Raw genomic sequence first — 20,567 nt, 5'->3', positions numbered from 1 at the left:
TACAATCTGATCAGTGGCAGTATCGTGATGCAAGAACTGGCAGTTCAAATCAAGACACTTCAGAAACTTCATTTCCAATTTCACATTTCATAAATAAACCCAGTACACAAGAAAAAAAAACTTTTAATATCTACAGCTAGAATCCAAAACATGCATATCTGTACAGTTCAGCACATACACCCTTGTTTTGACAAAATTGCAACTATACTGGCCAAACGACACCAGAGAGCCCAGAGATCCTTACAAACTAAACATCCACCATATAGTACCCAGAAATGCAGATTCAATAGATTTAGGTCAATTGAAAGAATTAGGGAGGTTTTTAACAGTCACACCATGTGTCCAACAACAAATCTGATAACAGTTCAACACAAACGGATGATAATGTTGACGAAAATGTTCAAGACACTTGTGAATTTCTTGCCTCAACGAGACTGTTGTATCTTTTACTCAGCGGTTTCAAATTCATTCCACAAGACTCACACCAAAGTCAAAGAACATGCAAAAAGGCAAAACCATCACATTTCATCTTTGGTGTTCTTCATTTCTGACAAGTGTAGCACCAAAAAAAAGCTACATTGTTCTGGTAGCCAAAGTAGTAAAAAGTTACATTCAGCTAACATTCTGTTTTCACCCTAGATACTGTACAAAAGCCTTGGTAGAACGTGCCGTTTAAAGGAAAGTACCAGGGAACATTCTGCGCAGCTGGGTTTCTGACATCACCATTTGCAAGACTTATAAATCTACTTCATGTAGGGCATGTGAGTTAACAATATTTCAGATGTGTTCAAACTGCAATAGTGTTAAGGTGCGGTCACATTTACTATTGTTCGGCAAATTTTCGTATGCGAAATCCGGCCATTTTAATATGAATCAAAAGATTTCTGCGTTAAAGTTTGTCACACAAATACACCATGACCAACAGAAAGCCTTGCGGTTTCTCACTGACTTCTAAGAGAGCGCTTCATGCTTCTCTAGATTTACCGATGGACCTTGTTTCGGAGCTCGGCGAATGTGACCACACCTTTGAATTAGAACAACGTACTTAACCTGGTACGTCTGGTTTGTAGACATTCAAGTGAGGCAGCCCTTCTAATGGTCGTGACTGTTAGTGCCGTGTAAGTTAGCTAGCGTGTCTTCCCTAATGTTAGTGTGGTAAGGCATTGGGAAGGAAAGCACCATTGGCAGGGGCTTAGGTTGGGAGTAACAAAGGTGCACCTGAATTCACAGTGAAAAACAACAGCTACAGGAAAATCTGGAGGATCTCAAGTCAGGGAGAGGATGGTAAGGACTGAGCTGCTTTTCAATCCAGTTTTGCTAACTCTGCTTGCTAGTTCCAGGTGGTGGCCTTCCAAATGAGAAGAAATGAAGGGTCCGGTCAAGCTCTGTGGTACAAACGCCAGACCCAAACAGGGTGGGAAAATTAGCAAAACGGGAAAGCAGCTATAGGGACTCATTAAGGCAATAGCAAAACTAGGAAGGGTGCAACAATTCTCTATAAAGTCTCAAAGCTAACGCTCAAACATGCTAGAAACGATACAAACACTAAGCTTGGGCGAAAAACTACTCCCCATAATTCAAAATGACTGGGGGGCACAAACGTTTATGTACCTTTACTGCTACAAGTGTAAATAGAGATACACTGATACAACGGTTCGAGTACAAACTTGGAAACAGTACGCGATATACAAGCACATTAATCCCTTAAAATCCCCCAAAAAGGCAATCGATCAGAATAAGCGATGCGAGAGTTACTACACTGCTTAAGTATTGCGCTAACATGAAAACACAAAGTTTGGTTACTTTCACCCACAAGTTACTTCACGCTAATGTATCTAGTCATTTTGATCATGCCGAAATGATCTATTCCTCAAAAGCAAAATCGCAACCACTGACAACCAACTAAACACGCACAAAAGCAGTTTCTTCATCAACACACGTCACATCTTCACAGTTAGACCCATTTTAGTCATTACAAAAACAAACAAAAAAAGCAATTTAGAAGGAAGCAGCTGTCGGTTAGTTTCTGACTTTAGCGTCAAATGTTTTTTTTCTTCTCAAAAAGTCACTCTAGTAAAAAGTTAGCTAAGACACAAAAACCTGCATATATATGTGTAACAATCTTTTCACATTGCTCTGTGAAAGCAAGGCAAATATATACAGATCATGTTAAAACAAACAAACGAATCCTTCACAAATCCTTCATCACCTTGCAGATACCATAACAACCAATCTGATAAGCCTGTCTTGCCGTGAAAACAAAAGAAAAACACATTATTGACCAATAAAAGCATAATTCTATGATTATCCAATCAGCCGTTTTTTGTAAACCTTGGATCAATCAGTTGTCTCACCGTTTAATATGCATTTCTGCACAATAGAAATGATGAGCTGATTTGACAAACAATAAGACTGTAGCGCAGTATGTGTGGGACTTTTTTGTATGGGCTCCTTAAAAAGACCCGAGTTTGATTTCTGGGGCCTCAGCAGATCGTGCTAAAATTTCATTTTTAGGTGTTTTCCATTTCATAGCAGTATTATTGCAAACAGGCTTACTAGCATTGTTGCACGTGAACAGATGGAATATACTTCATTAAAAGACATTACACTATGTTTAAGGTTGATTTCAACAGTCACATTGGTACTTAAAAAAAGGGCGTTGTGGTGCAAATGTGCTCTGCTGGGAAATACAGTGGCATTCAAATAGGAGAACAACGATTTCGAACTGCGCCCTCTTCAGTTTGGACAGATTACACCGCATTTTCCTCTGTCGGCGGCTCAGCGTTGGGAGGCTGGAGAAGAGTTTGTTGAACTGGAGTAGGAGGAAAATAACGTGTTTTTGCATGTAATATATTAGAATATCATTATAGAATAGAATAGAATTACTAAGTATTTTCAAACAATTAATTATGCAGACTAGAAAAAAAGTTACTAATAAACTGATAAAACACATTTAAAGCTAATTAAAGCCATTTGGGTACCGTCAAATAATTTATTATTACTATGCATTTCCTTAATATTATTTTCTTCTACACTCATGTATTTGATAAAGAGAGTACAAGTCAATTCACCAATAGTAAGTTTTGAAGTACAGTGACTGAATTTCCCTTAACACGCATGCTCCTAAAAGTCTTGTCGTAAAATAAAGACATTAGCCTTCTAAACAAGAGTCAGTACCTTGTGGCTCCTGTGCGACGACAGCATCTGGGGCATCTGCCTTCACCATATCTGCATTCAGACTCTCTGTGGAGAGATGGAGCACATGATACATGTGCAAAAGCTGTGTGGTGTACAGTTGAGAAGGAAAAGTGTTTCCTTACGCTGTATGCTGAAGCAAAACTTCTTCTTCTGGTAGGAGATGTAGCCGCTCACTGCGCCAACCAGAGCCATTCCAACAGCGCTCACAATACCAGCGATGGTTCCAGTCTCAGCCATGGTGTCTAGGGATTAATACATCGGCCTCTATTAAAAGATCTATGTAAAATGTTCTTCTAATATCCCTAATTACTATAGAACTCAATCATACCATAGTTATTTTCATCAGCAGGATCCACATCACCGGCATTACTGGCACTTCCACCTTTTCCACCTGTAGAAATGTGAACACTGAAATTACACTTCTGTGGTTGGCCAGTCATTGTTTCTTATATTTGACAAGTCCCTCGATGTGAGCATCTGTCAGGAGGTTTAAGTTACCTTTGCCTTTGTCAGGATTGTAGGTTTTATCATCGGCCACATCAGTAAGGTCATCGTCTGAAAATTGACTACCTGAGATATTAGAAAAGACCATTAGCTTGGGAACAACACGATAAGCACTCATGCATGGGTCAGTCTTGAGGTTTACAAATTCTATTAGCTTTCCATTACAACAAGACCCAAAGATCTAAAGGGGAAGCTTTTGTTAGCCCAAAAAATGGAAAAGCCTCGCACCCTGCAAGAAACAGAAAGCTGAGCTGTCGATTAGGGCTGGGCAAAAAATAATAATAAAATGCTGGATTAAAAATTCAGTATCGATCATTAAAATGGATCAATCATTTTCTGTTTGTTTAATATTCAATCCTATTATTTCCAGTCTTCTCCTCTAGATGGCGATCTCTTATGTACCGGTACCTTTTTGACGGTCTTTATAATGCAGTTCAACGGCAGCAGTGAGCACGAGCGAAACCCATCGTCTCTTCCTCTTTAAACTACCGTACTAAGTTATAGCACAAAATAAACATTGTAATAGAAATTTTTATTGAGCTAGCTTAAACAATATATTGTGTTAAAGAAACAGCAAGTTGCGTATCATCTTTGGAGTAAAACTTAAGACAGGTCAATAAGGACGGTTGCAGAAGAACATTTTAGACTTTTTTGTCTTTGTGTGTGTGCTCGTATGCAAAGGGTGTTAGAATATGTGTTGAGAATGGAAACAGTGATAACTGTACCATGGTCTTAACCCTTAAAGCCCTGCATTGTTCAAATTCACATCCTTTTGTTATGTTCGTGGCTGAAAACAGCAACTACTTTAAACTGCTGTAAAAATTTATCAGATAAATATTTTTTTGCATAAATCTATTAATCAACCTCAGTCCTGTTCAAAACTACTAAATGTAAAAAAAAAAAAAAAGGATTTTAACTCTTTAATTGCCAAATTCATAAATTATGTCACTGATTTGGGGGGAAAAACACACAAAATGACTTACTTTCTATATAAAATGTGATTGTGGACTGGATTTTTTTTTTACCTTTTATCACAGTCTTGGACATGTCAAAGATTAGAAACAACATTGGTTTTGATGCATTGATAGTTTTTGTGCAGCATCAGATTTTAACTTTTTCTCCCTCATTTACTGTTCGTGGCTGTTTTTGCCCCATTGACTTCCATTATAACCACATTTTTGGATTGCAAAGCCATGACACCATATAATCATGCATTTTTGATTGTTGGTGGTTTTCCCTGTTGGGAAGAGGTAATTTGTAATTTTTACTGTTGATAACCAGATGGCACCATTAACCCTTTAGATAGGCCTGTGCAAAAAAAAGCTTAGTTTCTGGCTTTTACATGGAGTTATATGGAGTATAATAGCATAATAAAGTGTGTGTGCGTGTGTGTGTGTGTGTGGTCAATCATCTCGTCGGCCAAGAAGTCACGCCTCTGGCAGGCTGAAGAAAGGGAGTTGTCTCCGCGTTGGTGGAAAACCACACTTCGCCGTTTCTCCCAATCCACCCAGATCCAGGATCCTCTGAATCCTCCTCGCCTTCAGTGGAAGCTAGAGAGGAAGATGAGGGTGCCACATCCAAATTATGGTCTGCCTCTCCTGAGTCTGTGGTGTCAGAGGGAGAAGACAATACATCCTGCAGCTCGCTGGAGAGGTCCGGCTGCATGATCATCTCTAGAACTTCACTACAAGTCAAGCCCTTTCTCATGTTGCTTGCTGCTCTTCTCACCATCAAATGACAAGCAGGCTTGCATGCAAGTGTTCAAATCCACTTGCTTAGTTTTTGTTTAGTCTGCATTTCTCACCATCAAAAGGCAGCAGATGCATAAACACACTTACTTTGTTTTTGTTTACTCCATGTAGTTCTGAGAGCTGAGGTGCATATTTTGATTTTCTCAGACGCATCAAGGTGAGTTCTCACACACACACACACACACACACACACACACTTTATTATGCTATTATACTCCATATAACTTTTTGCACAGGCCTATCTAAAGGGTTAATGGTGCCACCTGGTTATCAACAGTAAAAATTACAAATTTTACCTCTTCCCAACAGGGAAAACCACCAACAATCAAAAATACATGATTATATGGTGTCATGGCTTTGCAATCAAAAAATGTGGTTATAATGGAAGTCAATGAGGCAAAAACAGCCACGAACAGTAAATGAGGGAGAAAAAGTTAAAATCTGATGCTGCACAAAAACTATCAATGCATCAAAACCAATGTTGTTTCTAATCTTTGACATGTCCAAGACTGTGATAAAAGGTAAAAAAAAAAATCCAGTCCACAATCACATTTTATATTGAAAATAAGTAATTTTGTGTTTTTTCCCCTCCCAAATCAGTGACATAATTTATGAATTTGGCAATTGACCGTTCGCAAAACCCCGCCCTCGAACGGTTCTCGTCCAATCCTAGCTCAGCAACTGTAACTAAGCAGAAGGACCTCCGTCAAACATTCCGATTTCAGCAAGATAGTGAAATGATGCGCCTATGGCAGTGAGGTCTGCACGGGCTTAAAACTTGCTGTATTTTATGATTGCTTGCAACTATTATTAAAAAATAGGCTACATGTACAAACACCGTTTCACTACGGCACTGCGGCCCCCTCATCAGTCAGCAAACAAGAGGAAAAAAAGAGAACAAATTCCTCTGGAACTCAAACATTACACTTCAAAACAAAGATCGCGCAGTTGCACAACTATTTACACAAATATATCCTTCTCAGTCGGCTGAGTTATGAATGAAGAGAACAGCATTGAGAGTTAATGGTTCAGCGCGTCCTTTGATTGCAGTGTTGTGACTGAAATAGCGCGCGCGGGAGCACATGCGCAAAACAGTTTTGTAAAATGATATATGATCAAAAAAAAATTATTGATATATAATTTTACAAAACTGTTTTGTGCATGTGCTCCCGTGCGCTATTTTGTCTATATTTCTGTCGTGCCCTGGAGGATATATCTGCTGCATTTATCCAAAACCAATCACTTAATGTATGGATCTCAACCCAGCCATGGCTATGGTTCTCAATTGTTTGACGGGCGTAGTAACAATAACTAAGGGGCGTGGCTTTTGCGAACGGTCAATTAAAGAGTTAAAATCTTGATTTTTTTTTTTTTTTAAACATTTAGTAGTTTTGAACAGGACTGAGGTTGATTAATAGATTTATGCAAAAAAAAAATTGAAACAAATATTTATCTGATCAATTTTTACAGCAGTTTAAAGTAGTGGCTGTTTTCAGCCACGAACATAACGAAAGGGTAGTGAAGTTGCCCACAGTGTACTGTTAAGTTTTTGAACATTTTCAAAGCATTTTCCTAAAATATGTGTCAAAATAAGATTTGTCACCAAAAATAATTCCATTTGCTGAAACACAGAAAAAGTTATGGCCAAATTAAGACTCAAAAATACCCCATAGTGGCTGAAAACAGCCCCAACAGCACATAAGGGTTAAAACCAGATAAACAAGCTCTTGTACACAAAATTGATAGAAAGACAACACACTGAAATATATCATGTCTCATGTAATTGCTTAATCAGAGTCACGGAACAGTCATTTACATCCATTCAAGGAAAGCCATTCTAGGTCCATAGCACGATAATTATCTCGAAATAAAACTCTAATGAGGAGCATTTTGCTAAATATATACAATATATTACATATTAATTTTATTTTTACTTAACCCGTTCATGATGTCACAATAATGTATTGTATGTTCGAATAAATCTTTTAAATTATTTAAATTATTTCGACAACGGAATTTAAAAGCAGAGACATTTCTTTTTTGACCCAATAAAACAAAGAATCCAAGGCAAAATCAAAATAATAAAGCAGGTATTTTTTTGTATTGATTAATATATAAAAATAAATAGCAATTGAATAATCATTCAGGCTCTGTTGTTAAATGTAACCTTAAATATTATAGTAAACTACCAACTAACAGAGTTCACAGCATTAGTTGAGATGTACCTAAAATATTTCTGAATTAATCAAATTCAAAATTTAATTGAATCAAGATTGGAATCAAGTATGAAATCTGTATCAATATACCCAGCCCTACTGCCACATACAATCCAGAGAAAGCAGAGGAACTAGCAATCTGATTGATTAAACTCAAAAATCCATGCAAAGTTAAGATGCAAGAGATCAGGAGTCATGGTGGTCACTAGGTTAATGCTTCAATCCCTAAAAGCTCGTGCTGAAATCAGAAAGCCGATTAGATTTTAATAATGGTGAGATCAGCTTTGATTTGTGTGTACAAAATGTGATTCTTCCAGCCAAGAAGATAAAGAGAGGAAGCGGGTGGTAGAAGCATGTTACTCTATTTCTCTTACCACCTCTGCTATTGGGTTGGCCCCCTCCTCCGATGTCTTTATCTGCCAGGGACAGGAGATGACATCAAGCCTGGCTAGCTTGGGTTAATCCACGCTGACTAGCAGCATAGTAGCCTGAGTTTCACAGTGGTATGATAGATTATGAGGGCAATATTATGGTCTTACTTTACTGTGTGATTCCTTTGGCTATCCCTTCGATGCCCTTAGAGATTACATGGGCTTTTACAGAAAACCGGATGACGCACAACATGTTTTGATGTTCAGATAGAAAACAGAGGCCTTAAACTCATTTTTCTGTCTTCTGAGAATCTGCCATTTGGACCTACTCCGCTATTTGTTTACTTTTGTATCTCTTTTTGGAGAAACAGCCTTTTGAGAGGAAAAGCTTCATTTCAGCTCACCATTTCCTTCCCTCTTCATGAAGTAGAAAAACAAGTCTGCTCTAATGAAACAGTTTATGTTGGCCTAAACCATTTATTAAAATGAGTTGCTATATCATTCACAACTCAGATTTGCAGGCTAGTTCTATCTGAAGGAGGCACATTTTAGATTATTCTTTGTTGAAACCTTAAAGCCAGCTTTATGCTTAGTTAGTACATGACTTTTTTCTTATTAAAGATGAAAGACTAAACCACTAAATTGCACAAATGAAATATGGAGAAAGGTAAACACGAGTAAACAGAAAAATACATACCGCCTTTGCCAGAGTCTTTGCCCTTTCCTCTGTTGTCATTGTTGGGATCCAGGGCATCTTCAAGATTAAAGTCCTCAAGACCTGTCAGTCAAAATGATTACTCACGACATTACAAACTAATTGTAATTTTAATACAGCTAAGTAACAATGAAAAACAAACGTTTCTGTGTAATATTATATGTTTGAAACAAACTAAAACGTTTAAATGCTTCAACAAAGTCACAAGACAAGATGACAATGAAGACAAATGCAAACGTTACCCATGTGATCATAATGTGCTGTGATATTGGGGTATAAGACACAGAGGATAATTTGACAGAAATATCTGAGTTACAAAAAAATAAACAAGATTTGAGTTGACATACACCAGCAAATCCCTGCTTGTGGCCATGACTTATTTTAGCTGCTGTAATTCTATTATAATTTTAATTGCATGAGCACAAGCTAAATTACTTGAGCAGAGCGGCTAAAGAAAGTCATGGCTTTTATTTGATGTAAACTGTATGAGAGGCATGCATTATTTTAATAATGTAATAATATTAGGGAGGGACTTTCTCTTTCTTCTGAATATGGAAGAACATTTAGAGTATTATAGAAAATTATGCTAAACAATCCATGATCGCATTATTTACTAGCCTCAATGAAATCTAACGTTATTTTTGGCCATTTTTTAAAAATTAGCTTTGAATACACAAATATTCATGCAAACACGCACAGACACAAACACGATGAACGGTTCTACAGGGGAACTGTCAGCACGGTACACACCAGACTGGACTTTCCGAGGGGCAACCGAGGTTCGGAGAGGATTATGGGTTGTTCGGGGCAACAGGGCAGGCCGAATGGTGGCGTCAAATAAATCAGTGATTGTCTCTTCTGTTAGTGGAGGTTAATATGTTAGTATTGTAAAGCAATTGACATTCAGAGAGTGCTGGGTATTCAAACCTATGACGAAGAGTGATTAGTGAGCACCAAAATTAATAACAAAAAAGCATTTGTGAAATTGTTCTTTTACGGCATGCAGCATTCAATGTTAAAAATATACTACTCCCCAACCTAAACTGTCCCATACAATGTTTGTTTTTTTGTTTTTTTTTACCACAGATAAATCTCTGGGATCTATCAGGATAAATGTCCTGCTGACTCAGCATAACACATGATATAAAAACGATATGTTTTAGCACTCAAAGATTCCAAGAGCTCCAGTGTTTATTGAAGAAGGTCAGTAGGGGGATTTGCTTTGTGTTCATTTCAAGCGGAACAAAGCTGTGGTACAGTAAGTGCATCTCACCTGTTTGTTTGGGTTTGGTCTTTGCTGGTTCCTTGACTGTGGGCTTAGCAGGTTTTGGACTGGGTTTCACTGTTGCACAAATAAACATCTTTCTTTCAAACTTTTTAAATCAGGTTTTAAATTCCATTGATTAAAAGTCATAAAAGGTGATGAACTATCGCATAATTTAAAGGTGAAGTATGTAGATTCTGCAGAATTACAAAAATACAGCATATTTTGCAAACATCCCTTTTGCCCAAGTGCTGCTCACTGCAGCGCCAAATGACGTCCGGCTCCCCCCCTCTGGACGTAATAGGTGGAGTTATGTTTAGAGGTAGGGTTAGGGTGTGTTTGGACTGTCCAGCTCCCCCATCTCGTCCAGTGAGGAGGGCTGGATGTTGTGGCGAGCAGGACGAGGTCAAGGGATGTGAGAGCGGCGTGAGAGCGGTCGTCGCTCCTCATTTAATGCTTCCGCTCCTCCGTGAGAGATACGAGACCTCGCGTCGCTCTCACGTCCCTCGACCTCGTCCTGCTCGCCACAGACGTCAAGCTCCGCCCATTGGTTCTGCAGTGAGAAGCCACTCCTTTCGTGCGTCGTGCTTCCCTCAACTCAAACATCACAAAGACAGCTCTTATGGGTGCTTGTGCATGTCTCAACAGGTAAAAGTAGGCTACTTTTGACATATTACACCGCGTCAACACCGGACGCAACTGTTGAAGCGCCGCACAACAGCTAGAAGCTGTCTACACTGGACGCGACAAAGCGACCGTTGCAAATCCATTTGTCCTTCCTATGAGAAGTATTGTGAGTGCTTGGAGTACGTCATAAATAGAAAGAGGCATCAGTTTACTGTCAGGGATTTGTTGTGTCGCGTCGCAGCCCTTTCAGTGTAGACAACATCACTGAGAATGATGGGTTCTATTGGTGTAGACACGGTGTTAGGAAAACTTTTAGCTGTGTTGCAATGTGTCATGAGTAGGCAATTGAGTAGGCTAACACTCAGTCCAGAATGAACGCGAGCGCCTCGCTTATAATAAACCCATCTAATGTATCTGACATGATGCGCCACAACTATTTAGGCCTGTCTATACTGGACACGTCAAAGTAAACAATATAAACTGGAACATTTGTCTTTCTGAACGAGTGCATGATGATGTTGAATTAAAGGATCAGTTCACTTCAGAATTAAAATTTCCTGATAATTTACTCACCCCTTACTCATTAACATCCAAGATGTTAATGTCTTTCTTTCATCAGTCGAAAAGAAATTAAGGTTTTTGAAGAAAACATTCCAGGATTGTTCTCCATATAGTGGACTTCAATGGGGTACAACAGTTGGAAGGTCCAAATTGCAGTTTCAATGCAGCTTCAAAGTCTCTACACGATCCCAGTTGAGGAGTAAGGGTCTTATCTAGCAAAACGATCAGTCATTTGTTTTTTAAAATAAATAAAAATGTATATTCTTTTTAACCACAAATGCTAGTCTTGCACTCGCTCTTTGCGTAATCTTGTTGAAAGGTCACGTGTGTTCCGGTTAAAAAAGGTAGGGCAAAAAAACTCCATCTGATATTCTCCTCTAACTTTAAAATAGTCCGACATCGTCGTTTTACCTTTTATTTTATAATTTTTTTTGTAAATGGTGTTTGACTTAGTCTTTGCACGTTTGCTTTGTAAACACTAGGTCGGTACCTCCCCTAATATCACGCGTGACTTTTTAACGTGATTATGCAATGCATCACAGATATATTAAGTATATAAAAAATTTTGTTGTTGAAAATGACCAATCGTTTCACTAGATAAGACCCTTATTCATCGGCTGGGATAGTGTAGATCCCTTTGAAGCTGCATTAAAACTGCAATTTGGACCTTCCACCCTCCCATTACAGTCCACTATATGGAGAAAAATCCTGGAATGTTTTCCTCAAAAATTTTACGACTGAGGAAAGAAAGACATGTATATCTTGGATGACGTGGGGGTGAGTAAATTATCAGAAAATGTTCATTCTGAAGTGAACTAATCCTTTAAAGAGTCCATTGTAGCGCGTTGCGTGCGTCGCAACGCCCCGTTTGCTTTGACGAGTTCATGACCAGTTTAATCTTTGAAGGTCTACATACTGCGAAATTTGGCTTGCACTTCTGTACCCGAAGCTGAATATCAGCCGTGCTCCCAAACCAGATAAACACCCTCTGGCTCCGACTGCTACAGTAGCCATGCCCCAAACTCTCCCTTTGGGTTGAGCTGGAAAGAGATCTGCGGATCTGAGCAGATCTAAATGTTTAAATGGTGCCTGGGGGCTCAATGTTTACACTTTTGGTGGAGATAACCCCATGAATGGCATACTAATAGCACTCAGTGAACAATAAACTGAGTTATGATGAGAAAGTATTTTAATCTAAAAAAATCTTACCTCACCTTTAATTTGGAAAGGCTCATTTAACAGCAATGACTGCTTATCACAGTGCTATTAATTAAATCAAACAATTATTACTCTCACCTGCTCCTCCTGCACCACCTGCTGGGTCCACTTTAGGTGGTTGGGTAGCTGTGGGATTTAAAAAAAGTTAAATACATGTAGCCTAATGTACAAAAATAAAATCAGTCTGGCACTATGGCAATGCCGTTTATACAAATCGACAATACTGCTGTATACTCTGTACATGGTTACATCAACATCATTTTCTTACTTACGTGGTGTGTCATCTTCAAGTGCATCTCCCAACTCTAAATCCTGACTTATGCCTGTAAAACACATAACAAAATAAGATATATTTGTGCAGCTCATGCATAAACACACTAAATGAGTATTCAGATCATGAACAAGCATGCAATTTGTATTTATGTAAATCATGCCTGCACAGACACTACAAATGCACATAAAATTAATAAAAATGCATCATTTTGTTTCCCCAGATCATCCAAGCCCTGTAATATTCTTATTTGCCAGCAATACTGGCAGTATAAGGTCCTGTAATAAGATCTCCGATGATAGATGGAGGCTAATGCTAAAACTGGATCTGATATTAAAACTAGATCTGGTGTCCAGCTTTAAAGACTCGGTAACACTTTAGTTTAGGGTCTAGTTCTCACTATAAACTACCGGTAGTTGCTAATGCTTATTAGCATGCACATTACTAGGATATTAGTACTTATAAAGCACATATTAATGCCTTATTCTGTATGACCATATTCGACATCTCTTAATCCTACCCAATACCTAAACTTAACAACTGCCTTCCTAACTATTAATAAGCAGTAATTATGAGTTTATTGAGGCAAAATTCATAGTTAATAGTTAGTTTAACAGTGAGAATTTGACCCTAATCTAAAGTGTGACCAAAGACTCTTTTATGATACAAATTGCACAGTAGTTCCGCCACATTACTGGATTTTAACAAAGACAAGAAAATGACAGCTCAGCAATGCATTCTTCAAGTACAAAGGGACAAAGGATCTTTTGTGTTAATGTACTACACAACAATGACATCTCTGCAAATATTCCTTCCCCATGTGTCATTTTTGCTAGTATATTTCTAAAATAGTTTATTTTGTAATAAGCCAGACTTAACTCTCCATGTCTTATGAAATGTATGTCTACCATATATTTTTAGCACTGGGTCACAGATAATGTGGAGCAACAATCCACCGGGGTCAGTCTTATCCTTCTCTGTTTCTTTATCTATATATATCCAATTGTCTGCTTCTTTCTGTCTGCCTCTTCTGCTTTTTTATTTTTTTTAATGTGGCTTTCTTGCTCAATTATAGGTTGTCTTAGTGCACAATTGGTATAGCTAAAAGGTTAAAGCTGCCCCTCATGCAGCAGTGCCAAAGCCAGCTCAGCATTGGCACACTGTTATGTGATCAATATGTCATGTGACAGCAGTTAATCTATCAAATGTTTTTTGTTTGTTTTTCAGGACAGATACCTGTGGGTTTAAATACAGTATGTTAGTTTATAATATATTTTATAATTTATAATATTTTAATAAACTTTATACGTTTATTACATACGTAACGTAATATAAATATATATATAACATTTTTTGGGTTTAATTGGTTATTCGGATAGTCTGGTGATGATAGATAATTGACAAATATATTGGAATAAAAGAAAAAAATCTAAACATGAACCTAACACCTAAAACAGTGGTAAAACTATATGCTCATAAATATACAATGGTTTTCAGGTAGGGAGTGGAAATGTATCTAATTCCATATACAACAGAGGGGTGTGGCTGACGGGAAAAGAGGGAGGGGCCGTTTACCTCTGCCAGAACTGCAGACTGTGGCTTTCCTCATTCATTTCACTGTGGCTTTAGATATGGGGTATTTTACAAAACAGAGCGTGGAATGCACATCATCTGTGCTTCTAAACAATATTCAAAGTAGTCTTTCTCAGAAAAAGATGCTAACCTATTCCTTTCATACTCCAACATGGTTTTGCTTAAATAAGCTTGAAATCTTTGACATTAAACTCGTGTGTCTCATATCAACAGAGGGGACCGTTACCCCCTGTAAAAAAAAATGATGGTATCTTCCCATCTTCCGCAGTCTCCAAAAAATTCCAAACTCCTATCCTGTACCTGGGCGCATTGTGGCTTCGTATGCGCATGCGCTCTGACTCTAAGCCTCCTAAAGTACCTGTACCGTGCTATAGGATGAGGAGACTAGACTATGTGAAAATGACATTGTCCTCTGAATATATTTTAATTTTAGGCAGTACTGAACCGTATTGGGCCTAGATAAAAAAAATAAAAATAAAAAAACATGTATTAATGTCTTTACATAACATAAATTTAACATTTAATTCCCTATTAAACGAAACGAATAATATTCCAAATTATGCCACAGTATTTACTATAATGATACATTTAAAAAAATGAAGATGATAACTCGTGAAATACGCGAAACATATTAAAAAGACACCTGATTGATTGACGTTTAAATATGTGAATTATATATTGTTTAATGATGAATAAAATATATTAATGGTAATAACTTAAATTGTCCTAACTAGCTAGGCTACATCTTTGCGCAAGGTGAAACAAAAATGACATACAAGAGATTAGGTGCACTTTTTTTAATATCCACATTAATATGCTTAACGCGTTCAAAAGGTCTCACCACGCAATAAACCACAAAGTAATCAAAAACATACATTTTATTTTTTCGTATACTGCTGTAAATGATTTGTTGAGCCTCAACATGGCATGCAGTGCCGTAGCAATGGCTAACGTTAGACCCAGACAGATGATCGAGACCCAGACAGATGTTCAAACGCAACTCAAAAGACGGCGATTTATGTGATTAATGCACCCAGTGCTTTAAATAAACGCAGAGTCTACATACAAGTCAAAGTCTAAATGCTTTAAATCAATGCTTGCCTACGGCGCCGACAAAAACTGATGAAGTAGGCATGGCACCGGGTTCAACAAAGAGGGGCGCAGCGCTTACCTTTCACTACCAGCAGAGAAAAGACCGCTAGAAGCGTCCATGTCGAGAGCTTCTTCCACATGTTAAAAGTCCGAAATGGTATTAAATATTGGCAGTAGATGATGTATTTATGACTGTTTGCCCTTGGGGCCTAACGGGAAATTTAAGAGTAAAGGTCCTCGGTTAGATCAGTAAAGCCTGCGCGACAGTCTGCAGTGCGAATGAGCGAGGGCGAGCACAAGATTCACAGCCGCGTGTTGATCACGTTACAGTACCGGCTTTAGGGCGGTTCCTTAAGCTCAGCTCCGCTTTTTACTTAGAGCACGCTGGAATACACTGTTTCAAAACAATAAGCGAACCTACCGATATTACTTGTTTTTAGCTTCAAATAAATATGCGAATATAGGCTACTAGTGAACTTTGTGACCGGCTGAATGAATACGCGTGATAAGAATGTGTTTACAGTTCATGAAGGGCTGCACGAGGAGATGACCTTCTCTCGTGCAATTGGCTATTCACTTGGAATGACTGAATTAGGATAATTGTGCATCTCTGAATAATTAAATGTCTTGCACAATTGACTTCAGTTAATAATTTATATGTTTGGTGGGATGACACTTGGATCTCTGGTTTATAGGCTGTAGGCCTATCTGTTTATTTGCACTCAAGTGTTTGCTAATTAAAGTTTTACCATAAAGAAATTAGTTTCACTTTTGAAAAAAAAAAAACTAATAGTTAGTAAACGAACAGTAGGCTAGCCTAGGCTATAAAGTAATAATTTAAAAAAAGGCTTGGACAAAAATAAAAGCCAGTTAAAATCCTGCAGATTCTTAAATGTATAATTTCAGGTCTACTATATCTATTTTGATATTATCAGACACTTAGTTTAAAGTTATATTTTGGATTGTTAATTGTGACTAGACACTGTATTGTTGTTAGCAGTATGTGTAGCCTAATTGTCAGTCATTAACTCAGAATATGGTCATTTGCGGGTTTCAGTCTAGAGTTTTTAAACTACTTTTTTAAGTGTTTTTTATGAACCACTATGGTAATGGAAGGCATGGATACAGGTGTGTTTGCATTTACTCTTGAGTTTTGATGTTCTCATTGACTTCTGAAAGATTATAGCAAGTCAACTTCATTAATGAGAGTTGAAATTACTTATGTTATATCTGCAGTACAGCAAGTCAATAAAACATAAATGTTATGCAAATCAAAAGAGCCACAGCGACTCATCCAGTGTGTTCATTGTGGTAAGCTTGCAGAAACAACATCCCATTTAAAATGGGTGCATAAGTGGTGCATTATAGATCATATACAGTATCACATTTGGTTCTCTTGTTTTACATTTACTTAAAATGTAAAACTTTTTATGCAAACAAGCTATAATTACAAAGCAAACAGAAATAAAATACCATTTTTATTTGGGATTTGAAAGAGTTTAAGGAAGTCATATCACAATGGAGAACAATCAAAATTTTGGAACAGTCAGAAAAACAGAACGTGGCCTATAAGGTTTTTGCCAACCCTATAGGGATGACAACATTTTGTTGTCCAAAACCCAGAAACAATAGTATTTTAGCACTTCCGGCTCCGTCAATACAAAGTAATTTTTATTTCATTTTTTATGTTAACAACCTCAATATATTTCCATTTTTTGTTCTATATAATTCATTATAGGCTACCCCTGATTTTACATTGAAAACATGAAGACATAGACAGCTAACAGTTGTCTAAATGGGACTACTTGGCTGGGACAAGAAACATTGTCACATTGAACACGTAAACTCATCTACTCACTAGTGACTAGTCCACTTTAACAGCCTCGTTGTGTTTATAATCACGCTCTTGCAAACTATTAATGCAAACTTTCAGGGGAAATGTTAAATGAAGACTGAAAATGTTATTGGAAGCTTAGCGATGATGTTAAATTCATGTGACCGTGTTCATCATATAGCCTATGTTTAGCTTTTTACTTTTTATTGTTTTAGGCTTAAAAATTCATAAGTTCACCATGATGAACAAAACATGTAATAATCATTGTGTAAAATTTTAGAAAATAAGCTGAAGTTGGGCAAGTAAAAGTCAAAATATCAGTTTTATGTCATTGCTTAGTCTTGCTCTTTTCAGGCAAAAGTCAAGTCAAGTCACCTTTATTTATATAGCACTTTATGCATTGACGTCACTTTCCCGCATGAACACGTCCCCTCAGCCGGACTGAGTGGCAAAAGAGCTGCATGACTGGATTTAATAGGGGAAACTGCGAAATCGCGAGTAAAACAAACGATTATCAGTTCAAACTAAAGGTTGGACTCGATAGTGTTCCTTACAACTTACCAAAGATCCAGTGATCCGTGGATATTGACATGCAGCCATGAATCCTGTTTCCTAACATAAAATGTTTACATCAAATTTTGCCTGATTTTGACGCCGGGAAAATAGCAAATTTGCCTGTGAGCGCTTACAATATATTAGGCTATAGGTAGGTCTAAATGTCACGTATATCAATGTTATATATCGTCTTATCGTCCATTTGTCAATGTTTATTTGGTTAAATAATATTAACGATGGTAAATATTTAATTGATGAGTTGTTAATACAATAAATAACAATATAATATATAGGGTATGATTTTACCCCAGCATATTGTTGACACAAAATGATAAAAGCAAATCCACCATTCGCTGCCTGGAGTCCAGTTGTTTCTATGAACTGCAACTATCCATTTGCTTCTCTTTTCTGTAGCTTTCGGCACTCTAAAAATATAACCTACCTCAGATGTCTTGTCAAATCTATCTGTAGCTTAGCTACAGACAATCTCAAAGCTCTTTCCCGTTTTAGATGTGTTGTGTGTGTTTTTCGCGGCATTCACGCTGAAAACAAACGCTGCCGCTCAGTCTTTTTTTTTGTTGCCAAAAAGTAGCTACTTTTTGTAATTAGATTGTTACATTTTAAAATAGGTCTACTCATAATCAGACTGATTGTTTATTTATTGCCCGAGTCCTGTTTACACTGTTTGTATTGTTATTTTTAGTCGTTTGGGCTGTCTAGTATGACTGTTTTTGATTTCATGTGCTGTAAATGGTGTTTTATGTTCTGCAGAACATAGCCTAAATCAGTTTTTAAAATGAGTCAGGCTTGTTTAAATTGTAGGTACCTTAATGTTACTTTTAACCTTTCCTGTAGGCCTATAGGCTAATACATGAAATGAATGAATGACTATTTTCTATTTTATTACATTGTTATTCTTACAATGGCAGTACATTATTCATAATTCATTGATTACACTTCTTTGTTATATTTAATATTTTCCTTTCTATGAAAGTCTACTGCTTATCTACATTCAGAACGTCTTCCAGGTATTTGTGTATTCGCACATTCAGACCAGGCACCAGTCATAAGTCAATCACTGAAAACTTAGAGACATCATTTGATCACTGCATTTATAGAAATCATTTCACTTTTAGGAAGTGTTTTCTTAACATTGCATATCTAATCAGCTCTTAACAAACACTGTATTGCTGTCTCTCAAAGGCTTTTGTCTTTCAAGCACATTCAAATGTACAAATTCACATCATTTCATATTTACATTCCTAAACTTTTTTTTGTCAGCTGAACCTCTTCCCTAATATATTTACTTGAAGTAAGTTAAGTCAATAATAAAATTGAGTTCCTGATGTCAGTAATGGTCACATGACATGCAGGTAAAAAACAATTTTTTTAACTTTTTTATTCAATGTTTTATTTTGATCAATTTCATTTTAACTAGATGAGTTTGTCACGAAATAGTGAGAGAGGACTCAAGCGCAGAATGAGTCTAAACTGTTTGAAAAGCAAGTAAGAGGTAGCACAACACACTCAATTACAACGAACTGGCAAAATATGAGGGTGGGGTGTTAACATGGAAGTCCCAAACTGGCCAGGAAACACAGAGGGAGGGATGAAGCGGTGGGAAGTGCCAGTTTAGGGAAGCCATAACCAGGAAACATAGAGGGTGGGATGGGAACTTGAAGCACCCATTTAAACTATTATCTACTATTATTTTAAAGGCACCCTTAGGTACAGGAACCGGCCAAAATGGTTTGGACTTCCAATTGGGCTTGACAGATTCAGGGGCGATGACTGAAGTGGCAGGAAAGGTGAAGGTTTTGGAACTAGGTTCAGAGACAGAGTCTGGGGTGCCCTAGGGTAGCAGGATTAGGCTTAAACATTGATTCAGAAATGTCCACAGGAGCTGGAGCCGACACTGCAACTCTCTGCAGCAGACTCGGGAACAGCTTCCTGTGAAGCAGACTCGGAAACAGCTTCCTGTGAAGCAGACTCGGAAACAGCTTCCTGTGAAGCAGACTCGGGAACAGCTTCCTGTGAAGCAGACTCGGAAACAGCTTCCTGTGAAGCGGGCTCAGGAACTGCTCTTTTAGGACCGGGCTCGGCAACAGCTTCCTCTGAAGCGTGCTCAGGAACTGCTCTGTCAGGAGCGGCTCGGGAACAGCTTCCTCTGAAGCAGGCTCGGGAACTGCTCTCTCAGGACTGAGCTCTGTAAATTTACTTTCAGGATTTTCACACTCTGTGGCCATGACAGGTTTGGCAGGAATCATTTCTGTGGACTTGACAAGACTTACAAGACATTCAGAGAAGGCCTCCGTGGCCACGACAGCAGGCTACTTAGGAATGGCCTCCCTGATCATGACAGGACTGGCAAAAACTGCCTCTGTGCCACAGGTTGGTAGGGCCTGAGTCTGTGGGAATGACATGGCTGGCTAGTACACCTATATCTGACTTGACAGGAACAGCAAGCGGCTTGGACGATAATTTCACTGGACTAGAAGCTTCGGGAACCATTGAACTTGGAACTTGAGAAGTAAGGGAATTGGACTGCACAGCACAGGCCTTTTTTTTCCTCCGCTTTCGTCGGGTCAACAATGTGTGCTTGACCGTCTCTGTAGTACCTGCAGCACTCTCCACTGACTCTGGGGTGGCTGGAACAGACTGGGGATTTTTTCTTTCTGGAACAGACTGTGCTGAGGTTGGCGGGCTTGAGGGCGATGCTGCCAGCAGGCTTGAGAGTGCTGGCCTTGAAATGCTGGCTGGACGCGCTGACATCAGCGGTGGATCCGCCATGCTGGAT

The 20,567-nt window shown here is 38.1% G+C and overlaps 1 protein-coding gene across 2 annotated transcripts; it reads right to left on the bottom strand.

Moving 5' to 3' along the window:
• Nucleotides 1-105: 105 nt before the first annotated feature.
• On the bottom strand, nucleotides 106-15,712 carry cd99l2 (CD99 molecule-like 2). Of its 2 annotated transcripts, XM_079589664.1 has the most exons (11): nucleotides 15,461-15,712; nucleotides 12,698-12,748; nucleotides 12,504-12,551; nucleotides 10,029-10,097; nucleotides 8,738-8,818; nucleotides 8,044-8,085; nucleotides 3,697-3,768; nucleotides 3,527-3,589; nucleotides 3,321-3,440; nucleotides 3,178-3,243; nucleotides 106-2,812 (listed from the first exon to the last, which is right to left on the bottom strand). In XM_079589664.1, exons 1-11 carry the CDS (start codon nucleotides 15,519-15,521, stop codon nucleotides 2,751-2,753), a joined length of 735 nt encoding a protein of 244 aa, XP_079445790.1. In that variant the 5' UTR covers nucleotides 15,522-15,712; the 3' UTR covers nucleotides 106-2,750. The 2 variants fall into 2 exon arrangements, with proteins under 2 accessions (XP_079445790.1, XP_079445791.1); XM_079589665.1 differs by lacking the exon at nucleotides 8,044-8,085.
• Nucleotides 15,713-20,567: the final 4,855 nt, after the last annotated feature.

This window comes from Phoxinus phoxinus (assembly GCF_949152265.1).
Source record: "Phoxinus phoxinus genome assembly, chromosome: 2".
NCBI lineage: Eukaryota > Metazoa > Chordata > Actinopteri > Cypriniformes > Leuciscidae > Phoxinus > Phoxinus phoxinus.
Note: the sequence above shows the minus strand (reverse complement) of the source record. Positions and strands in the feature narration are given on the sequence as shown.

Excerpts from the sequence above, each read along its gene's own strand:
- cd99l2 (XM_079589664.1), bottom strand. The coding sequence starts at position 15,521 with ATGTGGAAGAAGCTCTCGACATGGACGCTTCTAGCGGTCTTTTCTCTG. Across the intron at positions 12,552-12,697 it reads ACTTGAAGATGACACACCAC|CTACCCAACCACCTAAAGTG; the intron begins GTAAGTAAGAAA and ends TAAATCCCACAG. Across the intron at positions 8,819-10,028 it reads GACCAAACCCAAACAAACAG|GTCTTGAGGACTTTAATCTT; the intron begins GTGAGATGCACT and ends TTTGACTGACAG.